This window comes from Rhinopithecus bieti, unplaced genomic scaffold (assembly GCF_001698545.2).
Source record: "Rhinopithecus bieti isolate Rb0 unplaced genomic scaffold, ASM169854v2 scaffold_17936, whole genome shotgun sequence".
Lineage (NCBI taxonomy): Eukaryota > Metazoa > Chordata > Mammalia > Primates > Cercopithecidae > Rhinopithecus > Rhinopithecus bieti.
Genome location: NW_016808913.1, coordinates 219,727 through 240,400, shown reverse-complemented (window position 1 = coordinate 240,400; position 20,674 = coordinate 219,727). Strand labels below are relative to the sequence as shown.

General features: G+C 42.0%; 2 protein-coding genes across 6 annotated transcripts in view; both read left to right on the top strand.

Moving 5' to 3' along the window:
- Positions 1–5,308, top strand: part of TMPRSS7 (transmembrane serine protease 7) — a 40,249-nt gene extending 34,941 nt beyond the window's left edge. For 3 of the 5 annotated variants that reach the window (XM_017887770.1, XM_017887768.1, XM_017887771.1), the window contains 3 exons: positions 932–1,200; positions 2,800–2,936; positions 4,957–5,308. In XM_017887770.1, coding sequence (XP_017743259.1) covers positions 932–1,200; positions 2,800–2,936; positions 4,957–5,127 — 577 coding nt within the window. In that variant the 3' untranslated portion in view covers positions 5,128–5,308. The remainder of the gene's footprint in view (positions 1–931; positions 1,201–2,799; positions 2,937–4,956) is intronic. The other 2 variants (XM_017887769.1, XM_017887767.1) reach the window with 2 other exon arrangements.
- A 5,086-nt stretch (positions 5,309–10,394) lies between these two features.
- CUNH3orf52 (chromosome unknown C3orf52 homolog) overlaps positions 10,395–20,674 on the top strand; it is a 32,626-nt gene continuing 22,346 nt past the window's right edge. Inside the window, exons 1-2 of the mRNA XM_017887791.1 lie at positions 10,395–10,619; positions 17,219–17,348. Coding sequence (XP_017743280.1) covers positions 10,482–10,619; positions 17,219–17,348 — 268 coding nt within the window. The 5' untranslated portion in view covers positions 10,395–10,481. The remainder of the gene's footprint in view (positions 10,620–17,218; positions 17,349–20,674) is intronic.

Sequence of the window (20,674 nt, the reverse complement as noted above, 5' to 3'; positions counted from 1 at the left end):
TTCTCATTCTGTATTTTTTTTTTTTTTTTTTTAGTATTTCAATGAAATTATACAGTTTGGATATTTGTTTCTCCTGGAAATTATAGGATTTGTATTAATTACTAAGATAGCTTCACAACTGTTTGATTATTAGTCTCAATGCTGTGAAACTGCTCCAAATAATGTGCTAACCCTAATATTTCTTTAGGTGTCCATTGCCACTCATGAGACATCAGCAAAGCAGATTGTGACCAAAATTTTGGGGCTTCCTTACTTTTTTCACTCCCACCTTTTACCCCACTGTTATGCTGATGGAGATGGAAGCTTCACATGGAGATTACAAGTCCTTCTGTGACTCATGCAAGGTCACGGAGGTCAAGATTGGGATTCTTGAAGGACTGATGGGAATGGCAGTTGGTGACCCTATGAATGGGCATTGTTGAGCAGTAACAGTGGTGATCATTAAGACTTCCGGTAGTTTGCCAGAAGGAATTTCACTAAATTCCTGCTTATAACACTTTGATTTCTAATCTATCTTGGTATTCACATCATTTGAATTTGGTAGTAGGGTTCTCCATCAAATGCCATTGTCAGCATGAATAGGAAGAATGTGACAAATTAATTCTAGTTACCAACATTCTTGACCTGTGTGTGGTTCATGAAATACCAGTGGCAAGAAAATGTCCAGGCATTTTCTTAGGATATTGTTGAGTGAATTTTCTATAACTCGCCACTCCGAATACAGCTTACTTCATTTCTGACTTTATGAGGGAGACAAAGGAGGCTCACAGTTATGCTTTCTGCCATAGTCCCTGGACAGAGCCAGTGGCTATAATAAGGCCCTGGAAGTCAGGCCCTTCTTTTTCAGCCCTCAACCCTTTAGAGTGCTTGTTTGCAAACTATATGTGGTTCTTTAAGCTGCTAACTTTATGTTTCATTGCTGTTCTATCAGGCTGTCAGATCCCACACCATGGACCGCACACCTTGGGATGTATGTTCAGGGGAATGCCAAGTTTGTCTCCCCGGTGAGAAGAATTGTGGTCCACGAGTACTATAACAGTCAGACTTTCGATTATGATATTGCTTTGCTACAGCTCAGTATTGCTTGGCCTGAGACCCTGAAACAGCTCATTCAGCCAATATGCATTCCTCCCGCTGGCCAGAGAGTTCGCAGTGGAGAGAAGTGCTGGGTAACTGGCTGGGGGCGAAGACACGAAGCAGGTATGAATGTGTATGAATGAATGGTCATGCCCTTCGACTGCAAAGGATGATAAGGTGTCTATGTAGTGCTTTAGGGTTCATAGAGAGGGTTCGTGTATATCATCTCCTTTGAACCTCCTGACAACTTTGGAAGGTTGGATTGGAGAAGGGTATTGTTATTCCTTTTTAATGATGCTATCCACCTGCTTTAAAAGAAGCAGGGCTCACCTCATAAAGAGGGAGAGGACTGTGTATGAGCAAGGCAGGATTTTTTAACCAGATAGTCATGGGCCCTTTTCAAACTTTGAAGGGTATGCTATGTTATTCACTAGAGAAGGAGCAATTCCTCCCTTTTCATGCAAAGAAATGATTCATTTATAAAGGAGAGAAGGACACACATGCACATCCCACTATGTCAACTCATAGGCAACAGTCTGGAAGACTATGTGGTATGTCCTGTGCCTGTGTAATTGGCTAAGGGAAGAGAGTGAGGGCTGAACTTCAGACTGTCCTTAGTTTTCAGACCAAAAATTCAGCCCTGGAGGTTATACCAGCCTGGATTCGGTCCACCCAGAGGAGATACCTTTTTGCAATTCCTCTGACAGGAGAGGACATCTTTTCAACATGCGTAAAGATCAAGCTGTATGGTAGGGAAGTCCCTACGTCTACCCTGCCAAGGTTTTTCATGGTCCAGGATTCAAGGTGGGACTCCGAAGATGTAGTGAGGGGAAGAATCCAATGCTTTGTGAATGTATCCCCAAACCCTAGTGCTAATATTTTCCCTTGGTCTTTCATTCACCTCACATTCTTCTGTCGTCCTTTTCAAGGGTTTAGGACACATACAGCATCTGTAATTCCTGAACCTTACCCTGCAGCCTCATTCTGACACTCTAAAGTGTGGGCTGTTTCTCAAAGGCAGCTTCTCACTGCTTTCATTTAGTTATTGAAGTAGTAATACCACCAGCTTGGGCCCACCAAGTCTCAGGGTCCCAAGGAGGGAAGGCAGCTGACTGTGTGAACACTTGTAACTTTGATAGGTTACTGTGCTCAGTGCTTTGATTACATTATCATATATCACAGGAGGAAAGCATCTGCCCAACCAACTTATCATGAGATGTTTTCTTTATAAGCCTGAGTATGTGTGTGCGTGCTTATTTTTCTGAATCATCTTAGCCAGGTAGGTTCAAAAGGAAGTGAAAGGGCTATATGCCAACTATTAGGTTTTTATGGTTCGTCAGAGACTCCCATATATCAGTTATGCTGCTCCATTTAAAGAGCTCTCTTGAATAGTAAATATTAGTAACAACTGTTGCTGACTCATCATTCTACTGAAAACAGGAGGGAAATGGTGAGGAATATGACACAGTTGTTCAAGTAATTGAGTCAGACCTTGGGTCTGAATCTTGTGTTACTTGCTAGCTGTGTGTCACTGGGCAAGCCCTTTAATCTCCTAACCCTCCATTTCTTCATCAGCAAAATGAGGATAATAGTAGAATCTACCTTAAAGAATTGCTGCTATGAGGGTAAAAGGAGATAATGTGTGTTAACTTTTCAAATGAAGCCCTGAATACATGTAGCCATTACCACTAACACCATTTCTACTTCCAATGTGTTTTGCAGATAATAAAGGCTCCCTTGTTCTGCAGCAAGCAGAGGTAGAGCTCATTGATCAAACCCTGTGTGTTTCCACCTATGGGATCATCACTTCTCGGATGCTCTGTGCAGGCGTAATGTCAGGCAAGAGAGATGCCTGCAAAGTAAGTCACTGACCCTTTCCCTTGCCTAACATGTTGTGCTTTCCATAAATGCTTTCTCACTTAATCTACATAACACTGGGAAATAACCAGGGCAGGTATTTCCCTTAATTCACCTGAGCTGCCCAGATATTATTTATCATCCAGTTGCCTAAGATCATGGAGATATATTGAAATAATTGATTCTATAGAACTCAGTTTTCTATAATGTGCTCCATGTATTTTCCTTCAATATTTAGAGGATGAGGTCAGCATTCATCAATCTGCCATAATTTTCTTATAACCAATTTATTTCCTATTTCCTTAGCAGCTGTCATTTAATTTCTAAAATTTGCAGGATTTTATGTACTAATTCCTTTGAAGCATATACTGGGAGAAAAAGGAGAGGAATGGAGAGGTGACAAAGAGTACTCATTTGTAGTTCACTGCCCTGGCAGTGGTAAAGTTGGAGGTCACCGTTGGGGTGACATTTCTTGGAGCCTGAGATTCCAATCTATGCAGTTACCTACATGATCACCAAAGAGTAAACAGATGATTTAGGGCAAGCTTGTCCAACCCATGGCCCACAGGCCATATGCAGCCCAGGACAGCTTTGAATGCAGCCCAACACAAATTCATAAATTTTCTGAAAACATAATAAGATTTTTTTTTGCAATTTTTTTTTAGCTTATTAGTTAGCATTAGTGTTCGTATATTTTATGTGTGGCCCAAGACAATTCTTCTTCTTCCAATGTGGCTCAGGGAAACCAAAAGACTGGCCACTCCTGATTTAGAGGGTGAGTAGGACAGTGGGAGCTGTTCTTTCATCTTTCCACAATCTTAGCGATGATGCCACAAAACTCATCCTATAATAATGACTTCTATCTTCTGAGCTCCTATTTTGTGGCAAGCACCATGCTAGGTTCTTTACATAAATTTATTCTAATCATTCTTTTTCCTCATTTTATAGAAGAGGAAACTGGGCACAGAGAGGGCAAGTAAATTGCCCAAGGTCATACAGCTAGTAAGTGTAAATGTCTGAGCTGGGATTTGAACCCTTGCCTCTCTAATGCTAAGGGTACTCTATTTTGGGTGCTTCCCATAGCTAGTCAGTTACTCAGCCCTGTTCCACATAGCCACGAGTGTTTACTTAAACTTAGTAGAGTTGATGTGGTGACAATTAAAATAACGACCCCAGTTTCCCTACTAGTTGGAATTTTGCTAATCAGATATAAGATCATGATTTGGATACATGGGCAAATTTGTTGCCTCTGAGTAAGCTGCAAGATTATCTACCCTCTAAAATAGGAAAATAAAACCTAGATATTATAATTTAAAGGATTAATACTGTGGAAATGATGTTTATACTTTGAATTGTTTAAGCCTTTGCTTAGAGGAATTGAGATATCAGAAAGGACTCTCAAGTGAGAGTGATTTGTTTTTGATAATTGTGGACCAGTAGTTGTTAGGGTTTTTTCACTGGACCTGGCTAACTAAACAGGGTCTCTTCTTCTCCATGGGGCTATGAGCTAATCACTGAAGTTGCATGGCCCAGAGATAGAAGTCAACCTTCCAAGATAACCATGCCTCATAAGGTTGTTGTGAGGATTAAATGTCTTTAAACAATTCTTATCACATGGCTAGCACTAAATAAATGTTAGCCCTTACTACTACTGCTACTACAACTACTACTACTACTATTACCAACACCACCACCACCACGATCACCACTAGTATTATTGAGGTTTATTATTTGTTTAGGGCTATGTGAGAGTTGTTTTCTCCAGTAAGAATCTTCTAATGTTATTCTTAGCCTAAAGAATCATGTTTTGTCTAATGAATGCAGCTGTTTGATTATTGGAAGAACAATTATAAAATGATAGAAGTTTCACATTACTTTTTGACACTTCCCAAATTACACAGTGATTAGCCAAGCAAAAACATGTCATAAGAGGACTCTTGAACACAGTTCATTAGATACAATAAAGATGAAACCGATGATTAGGGGACCAATTTACTTTATACTTATTGTTTTTTTGTGTAGGGAGATTCGGGTGGACCTTTATCTTGTCGAAGAAAAAGTGATGGAAAATGGATTTTGACTGGCATTGTTAGCTGGGGACATGGCTGTGGACGACCAAACTTTCCTGGTGTTTACACAAGAGTGTCAAACTTTGTTCCCTGGATTCATAAATATGTCCCTTCTCTTTTGTAATTGTACCAGTTGTATTTTTACTGTGATTTATGTTAAAAAATAGTTTAAAATGATGCAATAATTGCCTGGGTGTGGTGGCTCACACCTGTAATCCCAGCACTTTGGGAGACCAAGGTGGGCAGATCACGATGTCAGGAGATTGAGACCATCCTGGCTAACATGGTGAAACCCTGTCACTACTAAAAAAAAAAAAAAAAAAAAAATTAGCCGGGCATGGTGGCAGGTGCCTGTAGTCCCAGCTACTCAGGAGGCTGAGGTAGGAGAATGGCGTGAGCCCAGGAGGTGGAGCTTGCAGTGAGCCGAGATTGGCCACTGCACTCCAGCCTGGTTGACAGAGTGAGACTCCATCTCAGTAAATAAATAAATAAATAAATAAATAAATAAATAAATAAAATGATGCAATAATTATTAATAAAATCAGTCTCCTTACATTTTCTTTAAACTGGAAATGTCGATTGCATACATTTAATAATAAAATTAGTCCCCTTACTTTTTTTCACTGAAAATGCAAATTGCATACCATTTTTAATACTGATTGAAAGACAGATTAATCGTGTTCCCATAAAAAGTTTTCCGAAGGGAATAACAAATTCATTCTTAAGTACAAAAGGTATTGATTCAGAGATGGAAGAAACCTAAAGTAATGTTATTGGGAAAAAAAATCCAAGCCTCTAAAATAAAATAAAAAAAAAAAAATAAAAGGGGAGCCTGTTAGGGATCCTTATTTTATGTCCCCTATTCATGTTCAGATATTTATAAAATTAGAGCAAATTTGACTTATTAAAATAAGAAATTCCAGTAAAACCATACCTGACCATCAGCATTTTCAAGAAACTAAATGTACAAAATATCTTCTTTGCAAATGCAAATAAAGCAAAACTCGGTTATTGACAGAATAAGTACCAATATTGTTGCTTTATAAACCAATTTTATCTAACCATATCATAGTGGACCATCTTCGCCATGGCACATGGTAATGTTGTGTACAGAGAAACCAACCAACCAACCAACAAAACTGACAGCAACCATTACTAAATGGCAGAATAAAGCATCATGGTAATTGAATTGAAAGCATGTATATGAGATTCAAAGAAATTGTTGTAATGCTGGTCAGCAAAAAAAAGGCAAAGAAATTTTTGAATGATCGTTGTGAAAGTGGAATTTTTCAGAAAAATTATCATCTGACTTTTGGTTATTTCCTAAAACCCCATGGATGAGACTTTCTTTTACTTTCAGACTCTTATAATACCTTACATAGTTGTAAATCTATAGCACACTCTCAATGTATCTTAGTTCTTGATTTATTTTATCTTGATTTAGAGGGTTTCATACTTGATCTCTGAATATTCTTTTCATCAACAGAAGCCAGAATTGATGTACCACCAAATGAGTGAAAACAACAGAAAAAAAAGAGTGATATTATTTGTTTTCCTGTTATAAAGTCAAAGCAGTAATAACAATACTATTATCAGGTAGGGTCTATTAATAGAATAATGCACAGAACCTTAGGAAATCTTAATGTAACAGCAAAAGGAGAGAGAGCAAAAGTTGTCATCCCCCAGGCCAGATAACTTTTTCAGTTCATAGAACATACTTCTATTTGTTAAAAGACTGTTCCCTCAGATTAAGGATAAAGCATCTTAATAATACCTCTATGAATGGGCCTCAAAGGTTTCAGTAAACTGGTTATACGATAGTGCAATTCAGAGGGCCAAGTCTACCACTAATTCAAAAGGGAGGACTTGGCTACTGAATCTACTGGACAGAAGAGCGAATTAGGCTGATAGTTCTTATAATCTACATTTATTTTGTCTGGATGGCTGTGACCTATATACAAGGTGAATTGTACTTTTTACTTTATGGTCATTTCTAGGGCATAGAATTGTTCTTCACAAAATACATGAAAACCTTTGCCTAAGTCTGTGATCTCAGTTATGGGATGGAGGAGGGCTGGCATGATCTATGAAATCCATCAGAGGGAGTTTTTGAAAGCACATGTATGCACTACCACTATAGGCCCTCACTGGTATGAAAGTGAGTACACTATGTTCCTTAGCAGTGCTGGGGCAGGGAAAAGGTTGAAAATCAAACCTAACTTACTTGGATATTGCATGTTAAGATGCATTTAGAACCTGAATGAAGTGTGAATATCTACTTCAATCTTGCAAAGGTGTGAAGTAAGGCAAGCCCCAAGAATGGTTTTGTTAGCAGAGCAAAATGGCCTTCATAAACCAAGACAGCAGCATTTCACATGCTATGTTATTGGGGAGAATTTGTAGGGACTCATGCCCTCTTTCACAGTGCCTTGAAAATAGCACAGTGAAGCACCACAAGCAGCCATTTCTCAATTGTTTTCTACTTGATTAGCTTGAGTGACTGACCCGGTTGCTGATGTTTGGAGTAGTACTACTTGCCATCTGACAACACACAGGAACAAACTGTTGCGTATTCCAGAGTCACTGACCTATTTGAAGGGAATGAGATGCTTTGGTGTGTTGGTGATATCACTCTGATGATGTCACTTTGTTTTTTTGGTTTATATGATAACCATTTAGGAAATTATTTGCTTCTAAAAAGGATTTAAAAAGAAGAGCAAGTACTATTACAAAAAAGCAACATCAAAAATCTTATATTGGTCAGCAAATATGTTTTAATTTTTTAATGTTATTTAAATTGGACTCTTCAAACAGCCTAAAGCAATTGAGTCAATAATAATTTTAAATTATATTGAAGAAATCTATTTTCGAAATAATAGTGCATTTAAAAAGCTACCCTTATGTAAATAAATTCTGAAGGAATTACAAAAACAAATCTAGGTAGAGTTTGGTTCCTCATTCACAAATGCTTGACTTTCATCAGAATCATTTAAACTAAACTTGGTTGTACCTCTAGGGAGAAACACCTCTTCCTAACTTATTCTGAATCCTTAGTGTGGAGTGAAACTGGCAGGATGAAGAAAGTCTTCAGGTACGGTTGGGACTCTCATCTGCATTCTAGGTCAGCTGTCTGGAGATTAAGAAATTTGCAGTTAACCAGAACAGGAACAGGTTGCAAATAAGAATTTAAGTAGTTCAGGTAATATGGGAGGTGTCAGCAAGTGTGAGTGATCAGGAATACAGGACAGGACAGGAAGAAAAATCAATATCAAAAGAAAACTTTGAATCAAGGGTTAATGCTAGGTGCTAAGGGTCGGGGGAGGGTGGGTATTAGCTACAAAGACACAGGTAATGTAATGGAGCATTTACTGAGATCCTCTCATTTTTCAGGCACAGGAATAAATGCTTTACCTTAATCTTCCTGCCTCTGCTAGGTAGGAATTATTTTATAAGAAAACAAACAGACATTAAACAACTTGCCCAAGAACACACAGATAGTGAGAGTCTAAATTTGATCCTACTTCTGTCTGCCTTCAGAACTTATATTCCTTCCACTGTAACATAAGAACAAGGGTTAGGCATATGGAATTACAGAAATGCATTCAAATCTAATTGCAGAATACATAAACCTTGCTTAACAGTACTCAAAATGCATTAGAAGATGTGGTTTATGGTGTGCATGAGACAGGAACAGTTGCTTTTTGATTCTCTAGGGGAGTGAAGGAGGCTTTAGGTATCTGTGCCTGGAGAAACCAGGCTTGGAGATATCTACTATCCATCTGATGTGAGAAAAAAATCTCATATTTAGGCTGAACTCCTGCAATCAAATGAGGGAACTATGAGAAAAGTTTTCTGGACCCTGGGTAAGGATGGGGGTGGGGAGAATCAGAAGTTTGAGAGGTCTCAGTGCTTCCAGTCAGGTCTGCATGTTTTTGTGACTACAGATCCTATCAAGACCTCCCTGCAAATTCCCACACCCTTCAATGGCTCTAGTTCTTAATCAGTCTCCAGTCCCTTTTAGGCCTAGGGGTGTTAACAGTGTTAACAGCTTCGCACTATTGCTAGTCCCTGGGTACCTCACCATTCCTTGTTGATTCCCTTAACCCTTGCTCCTTAGTTAAAAAGCCTGTTCAAAAATCCCAGCTGAGAATGCAGCCTGATTCTTGCAGGATCTGCCTGTTGGAGCAGAAGTCAGTGCAGGTCAGCAGATGAGTCACTGCAGACTCCCCTTAGCAGGCGGATGGATCCAAAGTTCAGGGGATCTGGTAGCAGGCACCAGACAACTGGAGACAGGATATCTAGGCTGTGTCTCAACATCAGGCACTGAATATGCCAGACTTTTGGACTCAAGTCAACATATTTGGAGTGGAGCTGATTTATATGCTTCTTGTTAATGATCTGGTCTTAATGTGTGTGTGTGTGTGTGTGTGTGTGTGTGTGTGTGTGTGTGTGTTGCGTGGAGGGTGAGAATAAGGGGCAAGACTATTCGGAACAGAAGCTTGAGAGGTGAGGCCCTTGGCCCAATCCACGCTGTGCTTAACAAACATAATTCCATACTAACTAAACCGGAAGTTCTGAACTATAGATAGGGTGTCAAGGAGATTGTGTGTGCGCAGGCATTTTGTGTGTGTGTGTGTGTGTGTGTGTAAGGCCCCTCCCCTCAAAGATAAATAATAATGGTCAATATTTATGAGTGCTTGCTGTGTCAATCACTGTTCTGAGTGCCTTGCTTACAGCAACCCTTGTAATCCTGGTAAAAACTATATTAGGAGGGTACAAATATTACACCACCTTTCCAGGCGAGGACGTTGGCACAGAGAGATGAAGCCCGAGGTCTCACAGTGAGGAACCCTCTGGGTGGAGAATAACCCAGGTACACTGGTTTTAGAGTCCACCGTCCCCAGCACCACACAATACTGTCTCTGTGCCTGACTCTGGACTTGACGAGGAAGTGTGTTGGTGTATATTATTCACCTTCATATACTCAGAACCTAGCACCATGCTGGCACGAGGCATGGTTATTTCTTGATTGAATGAATGCACTTTTGCTAGACCGCGACGACTGTGGCAAACCCCAACAACCAACAGTTTGTGGGCTTAGATTGCAAACTTTCCTCCGTTGGACGGTGCTGCCGGGCCCATCCTTTCCTTACCACAGCCCGACACCCAGGCAGCCCCTAAACGCAGATGGTCTGCATCTGCAGGCGCGGGGAAAGGCATAGCAGGCAGCGCCCTGAACAAACCAGAAAAACAGCCCTCGGCTCTGGAGCCCACTGCGGGCACGGCCTTGGGTGCTCTACCCCGCTCCGGGGAGTGGCCGCCACTCACCGCTCGCCCCTCCCGTCGGCTCCGGTCTGCTCCAGCCGCCCGAAGTCCGCGGCGCCCCGCCCAGTGGGTGGAGTGTGAGGCGGCGAGGTCGCTAGACCCTGCTTGCGCTGTAGCCTCCAGCGGAGCGACTCAGACCTTCTCCGCCCGCCCATGGACCTGGCCCAACCCTCACCACCCGTAGACGAGCTGGAGCTCTCGGTGCTCGTGCGGCAGCCAAACGAGCACACGCCTCTCAATGGTACCGTCAAGGTCTTCCCTTCTTTGGACGAGGAGGCCCCCCCGGCCGAGGTAAGGTCCCCTTGGCGCTGGCCCTAACTTGCCAGCGACGGGACAGCAGTAGGACCCCGGCCTGGCACCCGCGAGTTTCGGGTTTCCAGCCAGGCGGGGCGTCGCCGGCGCCGAGCGAGGGTGGGGCGCGCTCGAGTGCCCTGAATGGAGCCGAGTAACCGCGACACCCTTCGGCCGGAGCAGTCCCCTCCCCAGCCCCTGGGATCCTCCAACCCCTCCGACCCCCGAAGCGCTTTAGGAATCCTAGTGGTGAGGTGTGGCCGCTCCTGTTTTCAGATACTCCGGAGATAGAGGTGGTTTTTTAAAGTTATGTAACTTTTAATTCAGTTTTTCTTTTTTCCAGTAGGGAGAATGAGAATGACAGATGGAGTCTCCTCCTTCTCTCAGAATCTCTTACGCCTTCCCCTTACCTTCACTGCCTTGCCACGTCTCTCCCTCGCCTCCACCCACCTCGCCGCAGCTCCCAGCCCTCTTCCATGCCTACCATCCGCCAAGCACTTTCTGCCTTCTCCCAGCCTGGCCATTCGATTCTGCAGGAAGAGAGATAGGGGAGAGCACAGGGGAGAGAAAGCGGTCAGAAGAAGGGGTAGGGCTGGCGTGGGGATGGTGCGGGCGGGTCGGGGGGCAGGTGGAGGTGAACTTGCCCTGCTCAATTGAAAGAAAATAAGTTCAAAGTTCTTGTCTCGAAGGATGAGACTTCGCCCACCTTGCTTTTACCTCCTCTCAATCCCTGGCGATTTTTAGCCCAAGCTCTTTTCTGCTTCAACCTTAGCAATGATGGAAACATTATTCGCTCTCATCAAAGACTTGTAAAACATCAGAGCTTTGACTTCCCAGCCATCCACCTTCTGATTAACTCTTAAGATTGGCTTGAGGTTTTCTGGGTACACAGAACTCCCCATATTGAGCCCCAACCTCATCTTTCTAGGCCCCACTCCTCCGCCCCCAACTTTTTGGCTGCCCAGCTGTTGATTTTAGGGATAAGCAGGAAATTCAAAAGTTGAAAGCATTGCTTTTGCTCTACATTGACTCCTGCACCTATTGCAAAGTCTGCTTTTATAGGTACTCTGGAGAGTAATTTGGAAACTTATTTCTGAATAAAATATGAATGCCACAGAAGAATGAAGGTTGAACAAAGATAGTCTGGTCACCAGTGCAAGTGGCCACAACTGTGAACTTGCTGTATGGGTCCTCCAGGACGGTGTCTACGAATGGGAGTTGGAAATACTTGCCTCAGATTAGACAGACCCGGACACCCTAAAGACTCCCTAGCTTGGGACTGAATCCAGAGATGGAGTCACCACTAAACAATGTGTCCCAGGGGCAAGGCTGTCCGGTAGTGGTAATGTGTGCCTACTCGGGCTTCTGTGAGGCCTGGGAATGCCTTGTTGAAAACAGGTGATGGGTAGAACATGCCAAATCCATGCAGGGTTATTAGTATTCTGTAATTGTTTAGCACCTACCCTGTAGCAAGGTTGTTTCATGTTCTCATGACGTCCTTGTTAGTAAGGTATACACAGATACCCTAGACTTCTTTGTAAGTTAACTTTGTAGGTCGCCCAATAGGAGAGCTGTCCTCAGTAACAGGATGGAGTGAAGGCGAAGGGCTACAGGAGCACTTGGAGTGTCTTCAAGGAATGCTTGGACTTTGTTAAAGGGAAATCTTTAACAAAGAAAGAAAAAGCATCATCTAATGTGATAATTATTCTGTTTTTCTCTATAAAATAAGGTGAAGTGTATTTCAGTTAGAAAAGCAATACATATAGGCTCATTAAAAAGATTCAGACAAGATTCAGACACTTAAGAATTTTGTGTGTTGGTCTCTTTGAACTGTATATTAAGATTTCTAATTTTGAAACGTAGCTGAAGTTCATGTATTTTCATTAACCCTGTTTAGTAACTGTCTTGCGACAAATACTTTTGATGCATAAATGCATTTTATTATCACAACTAACTTAAGAGGAAGGCATCAGTATTCTGGTTTGTCAGATTAAAGATGCTGAGTGAAGAAATTGAGGGAGGCTCAGAGGAGTTACCAAAATGCTCAGGTTCCCTCACTGGTGCCTCTGAAGCCTGAACGTGTGTTTTTTAGATCTCAAAACTATGCTGTTTCTGTTGATTTATTCTATCTATCTATCTATCTATCTATCTATCTATCTATCTATCTATATTTAATTTAAATATATGTCATATATAATTTATACTCATTTATTTATAGTTGCCTACATTATTAATTATTACTAATTTCTATAAGTTAGGTAGTTTATAATTAGGTAATTTAAGTGAGCTAGGAGTTGAGTGTCACATCTGGAATAATGGAGTTGCAGGTGGATGGGTGAGGAATCGGGAACAGTTCTGGAATGATTGGGAAGAAGACATCTCTTCTTCCTTGGAAGAGCTGTGACAGGAGAGTGAACAAAAGCAGTAGAAAGAACTTCTTTCCCTTTCTTGATGTGTGCTTGGCACTTGAGACAAACGAATAGAAGCCACTGAACTCTACTTTGCCTGCTGTCACTGTAAACATGGCAGTATGATTGGGTCAAAAGTGAAAAAGAAATTATGGGTAATAGAGTGAGGCTGGTTTTCTTTCATGGCTCATAACAGGGGCTCTGGCTCAGTTTTCAAATAGAAATCCCAGAGGCATTTTAAGAGATGGCAACATCATTTGAAGAATAACAAACCAGTAAATTGATAGTTTTGAGGCAGGTAAGATTTATTTCAGGCCGGACGCATTGGCTCATGCCTGTAATCCCAGCACTTTGGGAGGCCAAGGCGGGTGGATCATCTGAAGTTGGGAGTTCGAGACCAGCCTGACCAACATGGAGAAATCCTGTCTCTACTAAAAAATATACAAAATTAGCCAGGCGTGGTGGCGCATGCCTGTAATCCTAGCTACTCAGGAAGGCTGAGGCAGGAGACTGGCTTGAACCTAGGAGGCGGAGGTTGCAGTGAGCCGAGATCACGCCACTACACTCCAGCCTGGGCAACAAGAGCGAAACACCGTCTCAGAAAAAAAAAAAAAAAAAAGATTTATTTCAATGGGCTAGCTAAAAATTAGCTCCATTGCCATGTGTTGTTCAGTTTAGGACAAAAATCAACTGGCTGTTTTGTGCTTGGATCAAACAAGTGGATTAAATCCCACAATGAATATTATAAAGAGTTTCTTACCTGTAAGAAAATTTTCCCTGATCTATATAATATCTGCTTCTGATTGAGTCAAAAAGAAGAAAAGCTTTTTGGATCTAAGCGATAGGTATCCTGCCACTGTTGCAGGATCCTGTGTCATGTATTTAGACCTTTATCTAAAGACGGATGTGAATATATCTGAAAGCCCCAAAAATTCTTGAGCCATAGAATACGATCACAGAATATAAGATGCAGTTTGCAAATGTAAATCATTAAGCCATGTAAAACAATAATAAAATGTAAGATGCAGCTGCAAATATCTCCGGAAGGCACCTTAGAGAAGAATCTATCTGTGGCCTCTCCTCATGACCTAGAATTTGGGCAAGAGAGATGAAGCCAGTGAAGAAGGCAGTGTGTCTTCATGATCCAGTTTAGAGGCAAGACTCAGATGGCACAAATAGCACAAACCTATTGTATCAGAGGCTGTTCACCCTCAGGGCACATTGGAATCTCCTGGGGGTACTTCTAAAAGATACTAATTCCTCAGCTGATTCTAATGTACAGACTGCTGAGAAGCACTATACAAGCTATTGTTTGGCTGGGAGTGTCTGACAGTTCCGTGTGCTTTTTTTTTTTTTTTTTCATTTGAGACAGAGTCTCACTCCTGCCGCCCAGGCTAGAGTGCAGTGGCACACTCATAGCTCACTGCAGCCTTGACCTCTTGGGCTCAAGCGATCCTCCCACCTCAGACACCTCAGTATCTGGGACCACAAGTATAAACCATCATGCCTATTTTTTTATTTTTATTTTTTGTCATGACAGACCATTTTATAATGACATAAAGTCTGTGATTATTAATCATGTAAGGGATAGCACTCAGCAGTCTTGCTCTTAGAGCTGAGGACAGGTCAGTGAGGGCACTGGGCTGCAGGAAGAGGCATTTCCTATAGATGACGGCTGTATAATTTTGAGCTGATTTCCACCAGGAAGTCAGAGTAATTAGTGGTTTTTTTCAACCCACCAGAGTCCTAATTTATGATCTCTAAGGGACAGCATAAGTAAAGGCCTGAGAGGCCAAGGAGATGCATTGACATCTCTTTGAAACTAGGTATTTCATTTTGTGCTAATCTTTATGGGTTCCAGCTGCCTTTTGTGGGAGGGCTGAAAATAGCACCAGGCCTTCAGCCTCAGGAGCTCTGTAAATGGGGAGATGTTTCTGTCCCCTGAGAAATTAAAGATTCCTTGTACTGGGATGTCTTTTTCCCATGTGGCTTTCCCTGGCTTTGAAGCAGTTATCCAGGTTTTGAGTGGGGATGAGAGGTGACCCTATCCCTGGGATTCCAGAAATGCACTTAACTCAAGAGGGATTTCCTCTGGCACGATATCCCCAGGGCCTTTAAGTGCTCCCCTTGCACCCACAGGCTGGGCCTCAGAGTCAGTGTAAAGTGCACTTGGGAAATCCAACATTTGTCCCCTCATTTAGATTTTCTCAGGGTCCGTTCTTAAAATTTCTGGAGGCCCCTACAACTAAACAGCACACAATTGTTAAATGTATATTACTTGTAGAAGGCACAGGTATGGAATATAAGAACAGGGGAGTGTAAGAGCACCCCTCCTCTGTGTGGTTTCAGTTTACCTAGCAAGATAAGACCAGTCTCTGTTTGTTTTTGAACCTGAAACCAGACAGGGCAGTCAGTGGCAGCAGCAGATGGGCTATGTGGACAGCTCAGGTATTGGAAGCTGTCACTGAGGGCAGGTGGGGAGGGAGGCTTCCACTAAAGGGGAGATTTGACCTAGCTCCCTAAGGGTGGGAGGCCTCAGACCAGAGGCCTGCCATCACCTCCCTTACAATCTGGTCCACTAGGCACAGGTGGGGCCTAGGTATGTGTCAGCACTTTGGGAGGCCGAGGCAGGTGAATCACGAGGTCAGGAGATCGAGACCATCCTGGCTAACTCAGTGAAACCCTGTCTCTACTAAATATACAAAAAATTAGTTGGGCGTGGTGGTGGGCGCCTGTAGTCCCAGCTACTCAGGAGGCTGAGACAGGAGAACGGTGTGAACCCGGGAGATGGAGCTTTCAGTGAGCCGAGATCACGCCACTGCACTCCAGCCTGGGCGACAGAGTGAGACCCCGTCTCGAAAAAAAAATAAAAAGAATGGGAGAGAAAGCAGGCCAGGTGGCCAGGTGTCAGTCAGGAGCGAGTCTCCTTGAGTGCCGGCTGCTGCTTTGTGGGATGGTCGACGCTGAGGAACGACGGAGGCGCGGTTGCACTCTTCAGCTGAGCTCCCAATAATTGTTTAGTGGATGCTTTGTGTCCATTATCTCTAGTTTTTGCAACAGTCCTATGAGCTACATTTAGTATTTATATATTTTAAAATTGAGGACTTTGGGGCCTATGAGTTTCAGTAGCTTGCTTAAAACCAGCTTGCCTTTAAGTGGTATACCTTGGTTTGGAATCCAAGCGTGTTAGCTACAGAAACATTTTTTTCCCATTGTATTCTGTTGTTTCCCATGGTCTCCATGTAAGAATTACCTAATGGTGGAGTGGGAAGTAGGAGAAGAGTCATGGGACCACATAGGGTAAGGTGGGGGCTCCTCCTTGACACCCTCATAAATCAGACCTCTGCACAGTGATGTGGACAAAAGGGAAAGTTGGAGAGCTTTGTGCAGACACACAGCAGGGATTGGTTCTGGCTCATCTCTCTGAATTGCGTCTTTGAAATGGGCTAGTGCACACCCTGAAGGGCTGTTAGGGTTAAGTGAAATGACGCTGGTGCTCAATAAACCATAGCAGTTGTACTTGTTTTCACTGGCCCCTCCTCTGCCCCACTCCAGCCTTCTCACTCCAGCTTTGCAGCTTATTTCCTGTTGTCTCTTCCATCTGTCCTTTCATTGCCCTTCCCAACCCTTTTTTACATGGAACCTAGGCCACGGCTTTTTCTTGGTGTTTCCACTCTAAACTACACATCATTTTCCCTTAATTTTCAACACGGCTCTGGTGTTTCAAAACCTTCAAGTTACCAGTGCACACCCAATTAAGTCCAATCTATTCTGGGACAGCCATCAACACCCTCTGAGTGTGCTCCCAGCCTTTCACTCTCTCTCATCTTAACGTTCATTATTTGCCTCTGAAACCCACATTCCAATTGGCAGACTAGTCTGCTGGCCGGTTGCATTACGAATCCACACTGTGGATGCTCTTTCCTGGGTTTGGAATGCCTTCAAAAATCCATCTTTCAAAATCCCGCCTATCCTCCCCACCTCAGAGCCCCCGGAGGATTTTCCTGCTAACTTCTTGGTGAGGTTCTATTCTACCTCTGATCGATCTTTTTGTAAACTTGATTCAGTAGAGTGTTGCCCTGAGGTCAGGGTCTTCCTGCCTTCATTTCTGTGTCACTGGGTCATCCTAGGTATTCAGAAATGTCTGTTGCAACAAAATGACTGCCTGGCAATCTCCCTCTGCCTTTCTAGGCTAACAAGGAAAGCCCCTGGAGCTCCTGTAATAAGAATGTGGTTGGAAGGTGCAAACTGTGGATGATCATCACCTCCGTTTTCCTAGGTCTTATTGTAGTGATCATCATAGGCGTATGTCTTTCTGGAGGTAAGAGGATTTAGATGTGAATAAGTTGACACATTTTAAGAACTTACTTAAGGTGTGTGACTTACACTGAAATGGAAGATGTACTCATAGCCACTTCGTTATTTATAATGTTAATTTAAGACTGGCTTGGAATATATTGTATGGGTGGGAGATATCCCTGATTCTTGTGGGGTTTTTTTTCTCAGTTGTTGCTGTATTTTGTTGTTTTATAAGCTCCAGAAGAAGTAGACAAACCAGTGTTTTACTTTCAACTCTGCTCATTGGATCTTGAAGAGGTTTCTTAATATTTTAACTTAATCACTGATTTATATTTTATGATATCCTGATATCTGTTAATGTGAATTCTTTTATTTTCATTTGTTTGCTAAAATAATGATACTTCATCTGGTGTGTCTGATATATTATTATGATGATAAAATAATAAATAATGCATTTGAAAGAGTTTTCTAAAACTCTTGTTGTCTTACTGTATTTATTTATTTATTTTTTGAGAGAAAGTCTCACTCTCACCCAGGCTAGAGTGCAGTGACACGACCTTGGTTTGCTGCAACCTCTACCTCCCAAGTTCAAGGAATTCTCGTGCCTCAGTCTCTGAAATAGCTGGAATTACAGGCATGCGCCACCACACCCAACCAATTTTTGTATTTTTAGTAAATACGGGCTTTCGCCATGTTGTCCAGGTTGGTCTTGAACTCCTGACCTCAAGTGATCTGCCCGCCTTGGCCTCCCAAATTGCTGGGATTAGAGGCATGAGCTACCATGCCTGGCCCAATTTTAACTTATTTTAGAAATGACTGTTTATTTTATTAGTGTCATATGTGTGTATAAAGCAAAAAACATATAGAACGCTAACTATATATGACTACATCTATTCCATATATTATTTCATTTTGTTGCTTATTTTGATTGAAAAATGATACATGTTCAGTTACCCATAAAACCCATTCATAATATTAATATTTGGTAATATTTTCTTCTAGTCTTTTGTTTACTTGCATTTCTAAAGTAATTTGAGATTAGATTTCTTTATAGTCTTGTGGACTACCTTTAGGATTTTGATATTATGTTTAGATCATTTTGCCAAGTCATTAAAAATTCTTTGTGAACATTATTATTTTTATGATTTGCATGATATAGTCTTCCACATCATTTAAAGCCCTTTAGGTAGTTACCAATTTTTTAATGATTATTGTATTTGTTAAAGTTTTTACAGTGCATAAATATAGCATCCTCCGGTGGACAATAATTTCAGTTTCAAAATGGAAAAGAAGAAAATTGTTTTTATTTATATGTGGGGGTGATGGTAGAGAGGGACGCGTCTGAGGCTGGGATACTCCCAAGCATGATCCAGCCTTCACGTGGGCATGGGTTGAGTCCAGCTCCCCGTTGCAAACCCAGTCATAGAATGAGAGCAAGAAGGGGTAACTCCCCAGTCTCTCCAGAGGGAGTTCTCAGGAATTTTCTTCAGAAACTACATTTTCCATTTACCTCTTATTTCCCCTTCTCCCAACCCCTTTATTTCCTGTCTTAGAGTTTTGTAGTTCCTGAAGGAATAGGAAAACTTTGATGACATCAGTCAACCTCCAGCACCTGAGTTTCCTGGCCAGACACCATGTCTACTTCTTTACTTAGGGCATTGTTCAGGTGTGGTAGATGACTCTTTGAGGCTATAAGCTTGTGTTAAGGTAGGAAAAAGCTAATAAAGTGTGCTGTACCTCCTCTGTCATGCTGAGGACAATAGTTTTGATGTGAGCATTACCATACTTGCTATTCATATCAATTCCAACATATAGGTGTTGAAAATGAGGTTTAGTAGCACAATCTTGTCCTGACGTGACTAGTTGGTGCTATCCTGGGAGTTGATATTTGGTTCCTGATGGCATCTGGGGCCTATCATAAAGGATGATTCAAGAGATCTAGATGGTTTAATATTCAGGAATCTAAAGCACAAGACCCAGGCTCTGTCTTCCATTTCCAAAAAGTCATCTAACCTCTTCACCTCACAAAGAGCAGTCTGCAAGAGGAAGGTATTTCACTGCCTTCCATAGTTTTTCTGGAGATGTAAAAGGTTATAGGATAATATTCAGGGAAGAATTTTTTTTAACACTTGTAGTGCAAACTTTATTTTTAATTTAATTGTAAATTTGTGTTCTAACATGTCAATGCTGTAAGAGAGATTTTTTCAAACTACTTTTAAATCAAGGAAATATTTTATTTTACTTGGCATCTCAGCTCTTAGCTATTTGAGCCTGTGGGGAGAGTCATGTTAGACATGGGGGTGGGGGAGATGCAGTAGGTAAAAATGGGTGGGGCAGGGACTCCCTTCTGTGACAGTCCCAGCCTCACCTAGAGCAGCTCTGTAGGCATTTTTTGGGGATGATCTGCAATAATCGGCCACTTCCTAATTGCCAAGCCTGTTAATATGAATCAGATATTTGTGGAACTTTCAAGTACTGCGTGGGAAACGTTGTCTGGGGACAAAAACACTGTTGGGAGACTCAAGGGCTGTGCCTGTGGATGTCTGGATTTACTGGGTGACTAAGGTTCCTCAGGAACTACATTTGCCATTCGTTGCCTGCTTACCCTTCTCTAGACCCCTTAATCTCCTGCCTCAGGGCTCTATAGTCTTCAGACTGAAGCTTGGAGGCAGAAGGGTTAACTGTTGTTCTTCAGTAGGCAGGACTTTGCAAAACTACCCAGAAAGGCTGGGGAAACTGAGAAGCTAAAGAAAAACTGACAAATCCGGTTACTCAGACAGAAACATTTAACAGGGTTTTAGGAACAGAAGCCATGCCTTGGGCAGCAGCGAGAGGAGATAGTGCATTCCTGCACCATTACCCCAAAGGCCCAGGGCTTAAATACCATAGAAAAAAGGTATGCCTGCTTCAGAAGGGATGTGTTTTACAATTGCATAAGGGCAGGATTTATGGCATGTAGATAATGTCAAAGTTGTTTTGACCTGAGGGTGAGATTTATGGTAAGTATGTGCTCTTATACATGAAACAGTCGATGAAATAGAAATCTTAGAGGCATTTCCAGAGCTAGAAGTTAACACAGAGAAATCAGAAGTTAACACAGTGAAATAATAACTAAGATGGAATTTCTTTAGCCTTCAAAACTGTGCAGCTGGGGTGGACATAAAATGGGACAGTGAAAGCATCTCAGAACAGAAAGTTGGAGAGGGGACAATAGGGTACCTAGGGCAGGGTATCCAGTGGGGAGTTGTATTTTGTCACTCAAATTAAGAATTGTCAGCATGTGGTGATAAGAAAAGCAGACCAACTTGTAGTAGGTTTTACTATTGCTGTTCATGCTCTACAGACTGT